Source organism: Rhinopithecus roxellana, chromosome 2, assembly GCF_007565055.1.
Source record: "Rhinopithecus roxellana isolate Shanxi Qingling chromosome 2, ASM756505v1, whole genome shotgun sequence".
NCBI lineage: Eukaryota > Metazoa > Chordata > Mammalia > Primates > Cercopithecidae > Rhinopithecus > Rhinopithecus roxellana.
Genome location: NC_044550.1, coordinates 83691846 through 83705143, shown reverse-complemented (window position 1 = coordinate 83705143; position 13298 = coordinate 83691846). Strand labels below are relative to the sequence as shown.

Genomic DNA, 13298 nt, shown 5'->3' with positions numbered 1-13298 from the left:
AGTGGTGGCTACATGAATATATTCATGTGACAGAATAGCATAAAACTTATACACACACACATACACACACACACGAGTTCATGTAAAACTAGTGAAATCTGAATAAGGCCGGTGAAACGTAAATTTTTTTATTGATATATAATAGCTATACATTTTTGGGGGTTACCTGTGATATTTTGATACCTGTATAAAATGTATAATGCTCAAATCAAGGTAATTGAGATATAGATCACCTCAAACATTTATCTTTTCTTTCTGTTGGGAATATTAGAAATTTTTTAGCTATTTTTAAGTATATAATAAATGATTATTAACTACAATTTCCTAGCTATTTTGAAATATATCATTATTATCTATAAGTTCTCTACTGCACTATCAAACACTAGCACTTATTTGGTTAGCACACAGTACTTATAAGGTCAGTGGGTATATATCAGTGTCAATTCCCTGATCGTGATATTGTATTATAATTATGAAAAAAGTCATCACTGGGAAAAACGGAGCGAAGGGTATGTGGATAACTCTGTATTATTTCCTACAACTCTATGTGACTCTACAATGATCTTTAAACTTTTTTTATATATACTTTAAGTTCTAGGGTACATGTGCAAAACGTGCAGGTTTGTTACATATGTATACATGTGCCATGTTGGTGTGCTGCACCCATTAACTCGTCATTTACATTAGGTATATCTCCTAATGCTATCCCTCCCCCCTCCTCACAATAGGACCCAGTGTGTGATGTTCCCCTTCCTGTGTCCAAGTGATCTCATTGTTCAATTTCCACCCATGAGTGAGTACATGCAGTATTTGGTTTTCTGTTCTTGCGATAGTTTGCCAAGAATGATGGTTTCCAGCTGCATCCATGTCCCTACAAAGGACACAAACTCATCCTTTTTTATGGCTGCATGGTATTCCATGATGTATATGTGCCACATTTTCTTAATCCAGTCTGTCACGGATGGATATTTAGGTTGATTCCAAGTCTTTGCTATTGTGAATAGTGCTGCAATAAACATACGTGTGCATGTGTCTTTATAGCAGCATGATTTATAATCCTTTGAGTATATACCCAGTAATGGGATAGCTGGGTCAAATGGTATTTCTAGTTCTAGATCCTTGAGGAATCGCCACACTGTCTTCCACAATGGTTGAACTAGTTTACAGTCCCACCAACAGTGTAAAAGTGTTCCTATTTCTCCACATCCTCTCCAGTACCTGTTGTTTCCTGACTTTTTAATGATTGCCGTTCCAACTGGGGTGAGATGGTATCTCATTGTGGTTTTGATTTGCATTTCTCTGATGGCTAGTGATGATGAGCATTTTTTCATGTGTCTGTTGGCTGCGTAAATGTCTTCTTTTGAGAAGTCTCTGTTCATATCCTTTGCCCACTTTTTGATGGGGTTGTTTGTTTTTTTCTTGTAAATTTGTTTGAGTTCTTTGTAGGTTCTGGTTAGCCCTTTATCAGATGAGTAGATTGCAAAAATTTTCTCCCATTCTGTAGGTTGCCTGTTCACTCTGATTATAGTTTCTTTTGCTGTGCAGAAGCTCTTTAGTTTAATTAGATCCCATTTGTCAATTTTGGCTTTTGTTGCCATTGCTTTTAGTGTTTTAGACATGAAGTCTTTGCCCATGCCTCTGTCCTGAATGGTATTGCCTAGGTTTTCTTCTAGGGTTTTTATGGTTTTAGGTCTAACATTTAAGTCTCTAATCCATCTTGAACTAATTTTTGTATAAGGTTTAACGAAGGATCCAGTTTCAGCTTTCTACTTATGGCTAGCCAGTATTCCCAGCACCATTTATTGAATAGGGAATCCTTTCCCCATTTCTTGTTTCTCTCAGGTTTGTCAAAGATCAGATGGTTGTAGATGTGTGGTATTATTTCTGAGGGCTCTGTTCTGTTCCATCGGTCTATATCTCTGTTTTGGTAAGAGTAGCATGCTGTTTAGTTACTGTAGCCTTGTAGTATAGTTTGAAATTAGGTAGCGTGATGCCTCCAGCTTTGTTCTTTTGGCTTAGGATTGTCTTGGCAATGCAGGGTCTTTTTAGGTTCCATATGAACTTTAAAGCAGTTTTTTCCAATTCTGTGAAGAAAGTCATTGGTACCTTAATGGGGATGGCATTGAATCTATAAATGACCTTGGGCAGTATGGCCATTTTCACGATATTGATTCTTCCTATCCATGAGTATGGTATATTCTTCCATTTGTTTGTGTTCTCTTTTATTTCACTGGGCAGTGGTTTGTAGTTCTCCTTGAAGAGGTCCTTTACATCCCTTGTAAGTTGGATTCCTAGTATTTTATTCTCTTTGAAACAATTGTGAATGGGAGTTCATTCATGATTTGGCTCTCTGTTTGTCTGTTACTGGTGTATAAGAATGCTTGTGATTTTTGCACATTGATTTTGTATCCTGAGAGTTTGCTGAAGTTGCTTATAAGCTTAAGGAGATTTTGGACTGAGACAATGGGGTTTTCTAAATATACAATCATGTCATCTGCAAACAGGGACAATTTGACTTCCTCTTTTCCTAACTGAATACCCTTAATTTCTCTCTCTTGCCTGATTGCCCTAGCCAGAACTTCCAACACTATGTTGAATAGGAGTGGTGAGAGAGGGCATCCCTGTGTTGTGCCAGTTTTCAAAGGGAATGCTTCCAGGTTTTTCCCATTCAGTATGATATTGGCTGTGGGTTTGTCATAAATAGCTCTTATTATTTTGAGATACATTCCATCAATACCGAATTTATTGAGACTTTTTAGCATGAAAGGCTGTTGAATTTTGTCAAAGGTCTTTTCTGCATCTATTGAGATAATCATGTGGTTTTTGTCTTTGGTTCTGTTTATATGCTGGATTACGTTTATTGATTTGCGTATGTTGAACCAGCCTTATATCCCAGGGATGAAGCCCACTTGATCATGGTGGATAAGCTTTTTGATGTGCTGCTGGATCCGGTTTGCCAGTATTTTATTGAGGATTTTTGCATCAATGTTCATCAGGGATATTGGTCTAAAATTCTCTTTTTTTGTTGTGTCTCTGCCAGGCTTTGGTATCAGGATGATGTTGGCCTCATAAAATGAGTTAGGGAGGATTCCCTCTTTTTCTAATGATTGGAATAGTTTCAGAAGGAATGGTACCAACTCCTCCTTGTACCTCTGGTAGAATTCAGCTGTGAATCCACCTGGTCCTGGACTTTTTTTGGTTGGTAGGCTATTAATTATTGCCTCAATTTCAGAGCCTGCTATTGGTCTATTCAGGGATTCAACTTCTTCCTGGTTTAGTCTTGGAAGAGTGTAAGTGTCCAGGAAATTATCCATTTCTTCTTGGTTTTCTAGTTTATTTGTGTAGAGGTGTTTATAGTATTCTCTGATGGTAGTTTGTATTTCTGTGGGGTCAGTGGTGATATCCCCTTTATCATTTTTTATTGCGTCTATTTGATTCTTCTCTCTTTTCTTCTTTATTAGTCTTGCTAGCGGTCTATCAATTTTGCTGATCTTTTCAAAAAACCGGCTCCTGGATTCATTGATTTTTTGGAGGGTTTTTTGTGTCTCTATCTCCTTCAGTTCTGCTCTGACCTTAGTTATTTCTTGCCTTCTGCTATTTTGAATTTGCTCTTGCTTCTCTAGTTCTTTTCATTGTGATGTCAATTTTAGATCTTTCCTGCTTTCTCTTGTGGGCATTTAGTGCTATAAATTTCCATTTACACTCTGCTTTAAATGTGTCCCAGATATTCCGGTATGTTGTATCTTTGTTCTCACTGGTTTCAAAGAACATCTTCTGCCTTCATTTTGTTATGTACCCAGTGGTCGTTCAGGAGCAGGTTGTTCAGTTTCCATGTAGTTGAGTGGTTTCGATTGAGTTTCTTAGTCCTGAGTTCTAGTTTGATTGCACTGTGGTCTGAGAGACAGTTTGTTATAATTTCTGTTCTTTTACATTTGCTGAGGAGTGCTTTTCTTCCAACTATGTGGTCAATTTTGGAATAAGTGTGATGTGGTGCTGAGAAGAATGTATATTCTGTTGATTTGGGGTGGGGAGTTCTGTAGACGTCTATTAGGTTCGCTTGGTGCAGAGTTGAGTTTAATTCCTGGATATCCTTGTTAACTTTCTGTCTCGTTGATCTGTCTAATGTTGACAGTGGGGTGTTAAAGTCTCCCATTATTATTGTATGGGAGTCTAAGTCTCCTTGTAATTCTCTAAGGACTTGCTTGATGAATCTGGGTGCTCCTGTATTCGGTGCTTATATATTTAGGATAGTTAGCTCTTCCTGTTGAATTGATCCCTTTACCATTATGTAATGGCCTTCTTTGTCTCTTTTGATCTTTGATGGTTTAAAGTCTGTTTTATCAGAGACTAGGATTGCAACCCCTGCTTTTTTTTTGTTTTCCATTTGCTTAGTAGATCTTCCTGCATCCATTTATTTTGAGCCTATGTGTGTCTCTCCATGTGAGATGGGTCTTCTGAATACAGCAGACTGATGGGTCTTGACTCTTTATCCAATTTGCCAGTGTGTGTCTTTTAATTGGACCATTTAGTCCATTTACATTTAAATGGTTAATATTGTTATGTGTGAACTTGATCCTGTCATTATGATATTAGCTGGTTATTTTGCTCTGTAGTTGATACAGATTCTTCCTAGCATTGATGGACTTTACATTTTGACATGTTTTTGCAATGGTTGGTACCGGTTGTTCCTTTCCATGTTTAGTTCTTCCTTCAGGACCTCTTGTAGGGCAGGCCTGGTGGTGACAAAATCTCTCAGCATTTGCTTGTCTGTAAAGGATTTTATTTCTCCTTCACTTATGAAACTTAGTTTGGCTGGATATGAAATTCAGGGTTGAAAATTATTTTCTTTAAGAATGTTGAATATTGGCCCCCACTCTCTTCTGGCTTGTAGAGTTTCTGCCGAGAGATCTGCTGTTAGTCTGATGGGCTTCCCTTTGTGTGTAACCCGACCTTTCTCTCTGGCTGCCCTTAACATTTTTTCCTTTGTTTCAACTTTGGTAAATATGACAATTATGTGTCTTGGAGTTGCTCTTCTCCTGAATTTGAATGTTGGCCAGGAAGTTCTCCTGGATGATATCCTGAAGAGTGTTTTCCAACTTGGTTCCATTTTCCCCGTCACTTTCAGGCACTCCAATCAGACGTAGATTTGGTCTTTTCACATAATCCCATATTTCTTGGAGGCTTTGTTCATTTCTTTTTACTCTTTTTTCTCTACACTTCTCTTCTCGCTTCATTTCATTCATTTGATCTTCAATCACTTATACTCTTTCTTCCAGTTGATCGAGTCGGTTACTGAAGCTTGTGCATTTGTCACGTAGTTCTTGTGTTATGGTTTTCATCTCTATCAGTTCTTTTAAGCACTTCTCTACATTGGTTATTCTAGTTAGCCATTCATCAAATCTTTTTTCAAGGTTTTTAGTTTCTTTGCACTGGTTATGTAGTTCCTCCTTTAGCTCTGAGAAGTTCAATTGACTGAAGCCTTCTTCTCTCGACTCGTCAAAATTATTCTCCGTCCAGCTTTGTTCCGTTGCTGGCAATGAGCTGCATTCCTTTGGAGGGGGAGATGCACTCTGATTTTTTGAATTTCCAGCTTTTCTGCCCTGCTTTTTCCCCATCTTTGTGGTTTTATCTGCCTTTGGTCTTTGGTGATGGTGACGTACTGATGGAGTTTTGGTGTGGGTGTCCTTTCTGTTTGTTAGTTTTCCTTCTGACAGTCAGGACCCTCAGCTGTAGGTCTGTTGGAGTTTGCTTGACGTCCACTCCAGACGCTGTTTGCTTGGGTATCAGCAGCGGAGGCTGCAGAAGATAGAATATTGTTGAACAGCGAGTGTTGCTGTCTGATTCTCACTCTGGAAGCTTCGTCTCAGGGGTATACCCCACCATGTGAGGTGTGAGGTGTCGGTCTGCACCTAGTGGGGGATGTCTCCCAGTTAGGCTACTCAGGGGTCAGGGACCCACTTGAGCAGGCAGTCTGTCCATTCTCAGATCTCAGCCTCCGTATTGGGAGATCCACTGCTCTCTTCAAAGCTGTCAGACAGGGACATTTACCTCTGCCAAGGTTTCTGCTGCTTTCTGTTTAGCTATGCCCTGTCCCCAGAGGAGGAGTCTACAGAGGCAGCCTGGCCTCCTTGAGCTGTGGTCGGCTCCACGCAATTCAAGCTTCCAGGCGACTTTGTTTACCTACTTAAGCCTCAGCAATGGTGGACGCCCTTGCCCCAGCCTCGCTGCCGCCTTGCAGTTGGATCTCAGACTGCCATGTTAGCAATGAGGGAAGCTCCACGGGTGTGGAACCCTCTGGGCCAGGTGTGGGCTATAATCTCCTGGTGTGCCGTTTGCTAAGACTCTTGGTAAAGCGCAGTATTAGGGTGGGAGTTACCCGATTTTCCAGGTGCTGTGTGTCTCAATTTCCTTTGGCTAGGAAAAGGAATTCCCTTCCCCCTTGCACTTCCCAGGTGAGGCGATGTCTCACCCTGCTTCAGCTCTCACTGGTCGGGCTGCACCCGCGGACCAGCGCTAACTGTCCGACACTACATGACCCAGTGAGATGAACCAGGTACCTCGGTTGAGAATGCAGAAATCACCCCTATTCTATGTCGCTCACGCTGAGAGCTGGAGGCTGGAGCTGTTCCTATTCAGCCATCTTGGGCGCACCCTAGGTCTTTAAACTTTTTAAAAACAAATGAACTGGAACAGTGTTTTCCTATAAAGGCTGGCTGGGCAGAGGGGTCGGGAGACAGTTCCATCTAATTTGGAAAAGGTAGGCCTGAAGTGATAGTTCTCATAGCAAACATAAGGGCCAAGATTGGTGGAATTTTATGTTTTAATAGTTTCTAAAATAAAGCTATATAAGAGAGGAATTGAAGTGGGGTGAGAAATAGGAAAACAGAGGAAGTCAGAAAGGAGGATGAATACCAAATACGGTTGTTCCTACAGGCAGGTTCCGAATCCATCAAATCCTGTATTTTTTATCTACATTTGGTTGAAAAAAATTCACATTACATAGACTCATGCAGTTCAAACCTGTGTCATTCAAGAGTCAGCTGTGGTTCATTTTTGTCTGTCCAAGGTACTCTCCTAACTGGTAGTCCTAAGCATAGAAAGGAAAAAAGACAACTGGGTGCTCGAAATTATTAGACCTAATAATGTCTTCCTATGTGTCTCCATAAAGGTGCCAAAGCTCAGGCACAAAATTTATTCTTATAAATTTTAAATTATTATCTTCTGAGAGGGCAAGGATATTTTCCTACTTTCTCTAAGACAGATAGACATTCTACTTTTTTTTTACAATTGACAATGTTTGACTTAAATCTGATATTCCCTGAGACTATTGCAGTAAAAATAAATTAATAATCCTTAAATTTCATTTTACAACAACACTTCTTCAAAGAATCTGTAGCATATCCCCAGCATTGTTCTTTTGTACACTCTCATTTTTTTCTGGTGAGTATTCTACTAGTTTTGTTTTTAGGTGACCAATAGCAATTATTTTATTGTAAGAACTTTGGATTTTATTTGAAAATGTTTTTACCAAGTACATCTATTTCATTTTGGTAAGAAGATAGTCTGTTTTCTTTGAAGTCACAGAAATTGTTTTCAAAGCTTCATTTTCATTACTCACTGAAATTATTGGAGCAATTGGATAGAGTGGCCATGTAGCACTCAATTCTTATGAGGTGTATGAACTGGCTTTGCCAACTTTGGTAACTTTGGTATCATGTCGTTTGGTGTCCATTGAAACTTACATAGTAGCACACTAAATTAATGTTCTCCTCTGTCTTTTGACAAAGGTTAAATTAATTCCCTTGAACTTTAAAGATAGATAAATTCATTTATATTTTTTATATTGTATATATTTTCAATTCATCAAAATATTTGTACCTGGGGATCCTTTATTTTTGCCTATCTCTGATTTGCAATGCTAGATTTTAACCATCTTGATCCTGGCTCTGTTTCCAACATATTGTCTGCCACAGGGATAGTCAATCAAGTGCAGTGCACCCCTCAGATTGCCACACTGTATTTTCTTATAATACTTGAAGTATTCTTTGTAAAAATCGTTCCATTCTTTGTCTAGTGATTCAAGCTGATCAATATTTATTAATTTGTAGATTATACCTTACCTGCTTTAAGCAGATAAAGTTGCCTGCTATAAATCCGTATAAAACATCTGTTATCTTTTTTAAAAACTTCTATTTTAAGTTCAGCGGTACCTGTGCAGGATTGTTATATAGGTAGACTTGTGTCACAGGGGTTTATTTTACAGATTATTTCATCACCCAGGTACTAAGCCTAGTATGCAACAGTTATCTTTTCTGGTATTCCTCCTCCTTCCACCATCCATTCTCAAGCAGGGCCCCAGTGTCTGTTGTTCCCCTCTTTGTGTCCATGGGTTCTCATCATTTAGCTCCTACTTATAAGTGAGAATATGCAGTATTTGGTTTCCTGTTTCTATGTTAGTTTGCTAAGGATAATGGCCTCAAGCTTCATCCATGTTGCTGCAAGGGACATGATCTCATTCTTTCTTATGGCTGCATAGTATTCTATGGTGTATATGTACATTTTCTTTATCCAGTGTGCATTGATGTGCATTTAGGTTGATTCCATGTCTTGGCTATTGTGAATAGTGCTGCAATGAACATTTGCACGTGTGTGTCTTTATGGTAGAATGATTCATATTCCTCTGGGTATACACCCAGTAATGGGATTGCTGGGTTGAATGGTAGTTCTGTTTTTAGCCCTTTGAGGAATGGCCACACTGTTTTCCACTGTGGTTGAACTAATTTACATTCCCACCAACAGTGTATAAGCGTTTTCTTTTCTCCACAACCTTTGCCAGCATATGTTGTTTTTTGACTTTGAATAGCTGTCCTGACTGATGATAGATGGTATCTCATTGTGGTTCTGATTTGCATTTCTCTAATGATCACTGATATTGAGCTTTTATCTGTATGCTTTTTGGTCACATGTGTGTCATCTTTTCAAGTGTCTGTTCACCTCCTTTGCCCACTTTTTAATAGGGTTGAATTTTTCTTGTAAATTAAAACATCTGTATCTTCTACAGAATTTGTAGTATCATATTATTTTTCCACTCATTTTAATGCTTTTTAGTTTGAACTACACAATTTGCCAATCCACTGGTTTTGTCTAGTAATCTTTTTATGACTCCACCTGTATGCACTCCTCTCTCCCACTGTACCTCATGTTCCGGAGGAGCAGAGGGTGTGTCTTTGATTTAGAGCAGTTCCTTTGCAAGACCCTCATGTGAATTTCATGTGATTGACATTTTCCCTACTTGGTCAATAATGAACTATACTTGTCCTACTGCCTATATATTTCCTGTTTTTCTGTAGATTGTTTAAGGAAATACCCACACTCTCTCCACTCTCTGAAACCACAGAAAAGATCAGTTGTCTTTACTTTGAAGAGAGACACTCCTACCAGGAGCTGTTCACTGGTGGCTAATTAACAGGTTCCCAAAGAATTCTTATCCTAATATCTACATAGCACTTTATATTATCTCACAGTGTCACAACCATTTTCAGAGGTAGACTTTCTTTTTTACTATAAGGAAATTAAACTTAAAGAGATTTCCTGGCCCAAATGTGTTGGGTATGGAAGGCTAGCACATGAATCCAAGTGTTCTTATTCTAAGGTTAGTGTTCATTTCAGCAGGCCACATCTGTCTCCATGGGGAAGCTACTGTGGAATCAAGTGCAAGGCCAAAGCTGTTTTTTGCCCCTCTGCTCCCAGGAATTATTGCACAGTGGTGTGGGATGGGAGCCATCAACACTGAAGTATCTACCTCTGTTTACTTGGGAACCTACCCTTCTATCCATGGGTTGAAGAGTCACACCTCACAGATAAAATTGGGCACCTCTGATTGTTGCCATGTGCTTCAGAGCCCATGAAGATCAGGGCCATGAGAGAGTGGTGCAGTATAAGCACAGCTTTAGCCCTGGAAAAACCTGTCTTCAGTCATTGTTAATTCACATAGTTGTATCAGTCCAAAGTCTGGAGCACTGAACTATAAATGCCTTGAGGGTTACAGGCATATTCGCATCTACTTAAGATCCTATGGTCTAACATTGTGCCTGAGACACAATAACGGTATTTGCTGAAAAAAACAAATGAACTATTTTGGCAGAAAATATAATTATATTCCATCTTTACTTTAAACTTCTAGAATATCATATAAATTATATGGACCTTAAAAAGACACCAGAAAGTCTCTTCCTAAATATTTTGATATTTGGATTCCAAAAGATATCTTATAAATTCACAAAATTCAGAGGCACTGCCCTTTAACTCAGAAAGGTCTATGTCAATTCATATCAGATTAGATCTAAGTGCTACTTGTTGTGTAAGACAGGGTGAAAAGAATATTCTCAGGTTTACACAGGGTTGTTAGGAGACTTGAAAATGAAAATCAAAGGTCATAATAATGTATATTTCAAAATTGCTAAAATAATACATTGTTAACATTCTTACCACATTAACAAATGGTAATTTGGTGAGGTGATAGATATATTATTTATTAAAAATATATATGTTTTTAAAGTACAAAAAAAACCCCCCAAATTTTGAACTTTGTGGTTTTAGCAGGAAATAAAACCCTGGGTCAATATATAGCCATAAGTTTTAACAACAGCATTATGTCAAGCAGTCACTTGCAAACCACATGAAACTCAAATTTTATGAAGTGTCACAATAGCCTCACTGAAATTATTTCCCAAATATTGACACTAAGAAAGCAAAGAAAATATCAACCCTGCTGCTCAAACTTAAACCTTCTAGGCTGCCTGATTCAGGCAGTAACAGACGAGTTGTTTTTATGTCGTCCCTCACACTGACTCTGTCTTCCAAATGCCGTCAAATGACTTTTGCTAATTCTTTCTTAGAAAATGTGCAAAAAGGATTTCCATAGAGGTCTTTGGAGATTTCCTGTGTCCTCATGTGTGTAATAGGTTGGGTCATGTAATAATGAAGGAAAAAGGAAGAATGGGGATTCTATTTTATGTATTTTTCTCCTTCCGGCCACTGAAAGAGGGAAAAAAAGGAAAAGGGAAAATTATACCATACAGATGATGTCAGTGTTAAATTAAGATCACATGTTTGGCTGTGGCAGCTATAATCTTTTGATTATTGAAGAGATTGTTGGTAATGAAATACATTTGTAAGAAATATTTTTTAGTGTAAACTGTATACATGCACAAACTGTGAGCTATGCATCTAATAAAATGATAGATTTAGAAATTGCCTGGCACCTAAATTCATGTCTTTCAAATAGCTATTTATAGAAAGAAAAGTGATATTTAAGCTATCATAGTAGAATATTATAATCTGCCTTATATTACCTTAGATAATAGTCCCATATTTTAAAATACTGTAAAAACCGTTCAATTATTTATTCACGCCTAAGTTATATAAATTGGAAGATTTGGGGAATTGTGCAAGAAAAGAATTATTTTATCCAAAAGTAAGGCCTCACTGTCATGGCTTAAAGAGATTGCCACAAAACAAGTTATACTACAAATAAAAGTAAACCAAACCAACATGAATTTTTAATCAATAAAATTTTTTATAGACATTAAAAACAAGTATTAATTTTAAGTTTTTCTCTTATGAAATGAAACATCAGTGTATCTGGCTGTGCTATATGTTCAATATGTATTTCTCTTCCTGATAGGTCCTTGACACTTACTGTAAAATCTCCACAGAACTGGATGATGATCTCAGCCTGGGGAGAGCCTATGAAGCCATAGCCAAGGTCCTGCAGAGGTAAGTTAGCACATCCTGGTCTTGCTGTCACTGTGAATTCACTCAACTGTGAAAGGCTTAAATTGTTTGAGGTCTGTCGCTTTCCATTACTGCCTGCTTAAATTTTAAGCAGTGCCCTTCTTAAGTGACCCTTTCATCGTAAGTTATTTTAAACCATTTTGGTATTTTAAAATATGTATCTAAACTCTTCTTTGTCTATGCCTCCTTCGTTGTATTTTCTTTTTGGTTTTCTGTAAGTTTAGTGATGACCTTGAATAAAAGAGAAAAAAATCGGGTCACATCTCACAAGTTAAGAAAGCAGAGAGCACAGAAATATGTAGTACGCTTCAGTGGCTGTGGCTCACCGTAACCTTTCCAGATCTCTTCTTTGAGGAAAGTTTCCATTTATGCTTCAGTCATGCTTTTCCATTAAGACATCTCTCCTTTGAGCACATCTGGATAAACAACTGGAGTTAAAACCAATATTCCCAATGTTTCATTTAAAACAGAAAATTTTAGATATATGAACAACTTCTGATAGCTACTTTTCTATGGAAGGTATATCATTCATCCTTCAGTCATTGTCTTGCAATCATTGTTTACTCCATTTGATTGTTATAGAGTAGCATTATGACTTAAGAAATAATAACAATAAGAGAAGTTATCGGTTAAGGCCTTGGTTTTTACTATGTTATCTTATATCCAAGATACAGCTTTTTAACAATAGCAATGTTTGTAGCAGTAACTATAATAAAAGATATAGATTGTGTTAAGTTCTAATTTCTTCCCATTTATATTTCAGTTGTAAACACATACAAGGAGTTGTTTTAAAAGTAAAACTGTTATTTCAAAGACATTTGAAACATTAAAAAGTACCTAGTGAAGTAAAATTGGAATCATTATATAAGTACTGTTACTAACATAATAATCATAGTTTAAAATATCAGTACCAATGAAATTAAAGATATCCTACAAAATAAATAAAATGCAGTAATCACTGGATAAATGGTTTAGGAACGCAGACATATTTAGAAGGAGAGGCCAGGCATGGTGGCTCACGCCTGTACTCCCAGCACTTTGGGAGGCCGAGACCACCAGATCACCTGAGGTAAGGAGTTTGAGATCAGCTTGGCCAACATGGTGAAACCCTCTCTCTACTAAAAATACCAAAAAAAAAAAAAAAAAAAAAAAAAAAAAAAAAAAAAAAAAAAAATTAGTCATGGAGGCGGGCTCCTGTAATCCCAGCTACTTGGGAGGCTGAGGCAGGAGAATCACTTGAACCTGGGAGGTGGCAGATGCAGTGAGCCGAGATTGCACTCCAGCCAGGGCATCAAGAGTGAAACTCTGTCTCAAAAAAAAAAAAAAAAAAAAAAAAACAAAAGGAAAAGTAGAGCATGGGTGTTTACCCAAGAAAGACAGAGCCAGTCATGGGTAAGGCAAGCAGCCTGTGAATGTTGTGACCCTTCTAAATAAAGATTGGTAACTAGTCCATGGAAGACCAACTCAGCTATTTTTAAAAACTTTTACTTCCAAACAACAAC

The 13298-nt window shown here is 37.8% G+C and overlaps 1 protein-coding gene across 1 annotated transcript in view; it reads left to right on the top strand.

The window, feature by feature from the left end:
* Positions 1-13298, top strand: part of TTC29 (tetratricopeptide repeat domain 29) — a 270197-nt gene that overhangs the window by 102676 nt on the left and 154223 nt on the right. The window contains 1 exon segment of the mRNA XM_030917105.1: positions 11687-11778. Coding sequence (XP_030772965.1) covers positions 11687-11778 — 92 coding nt within the window.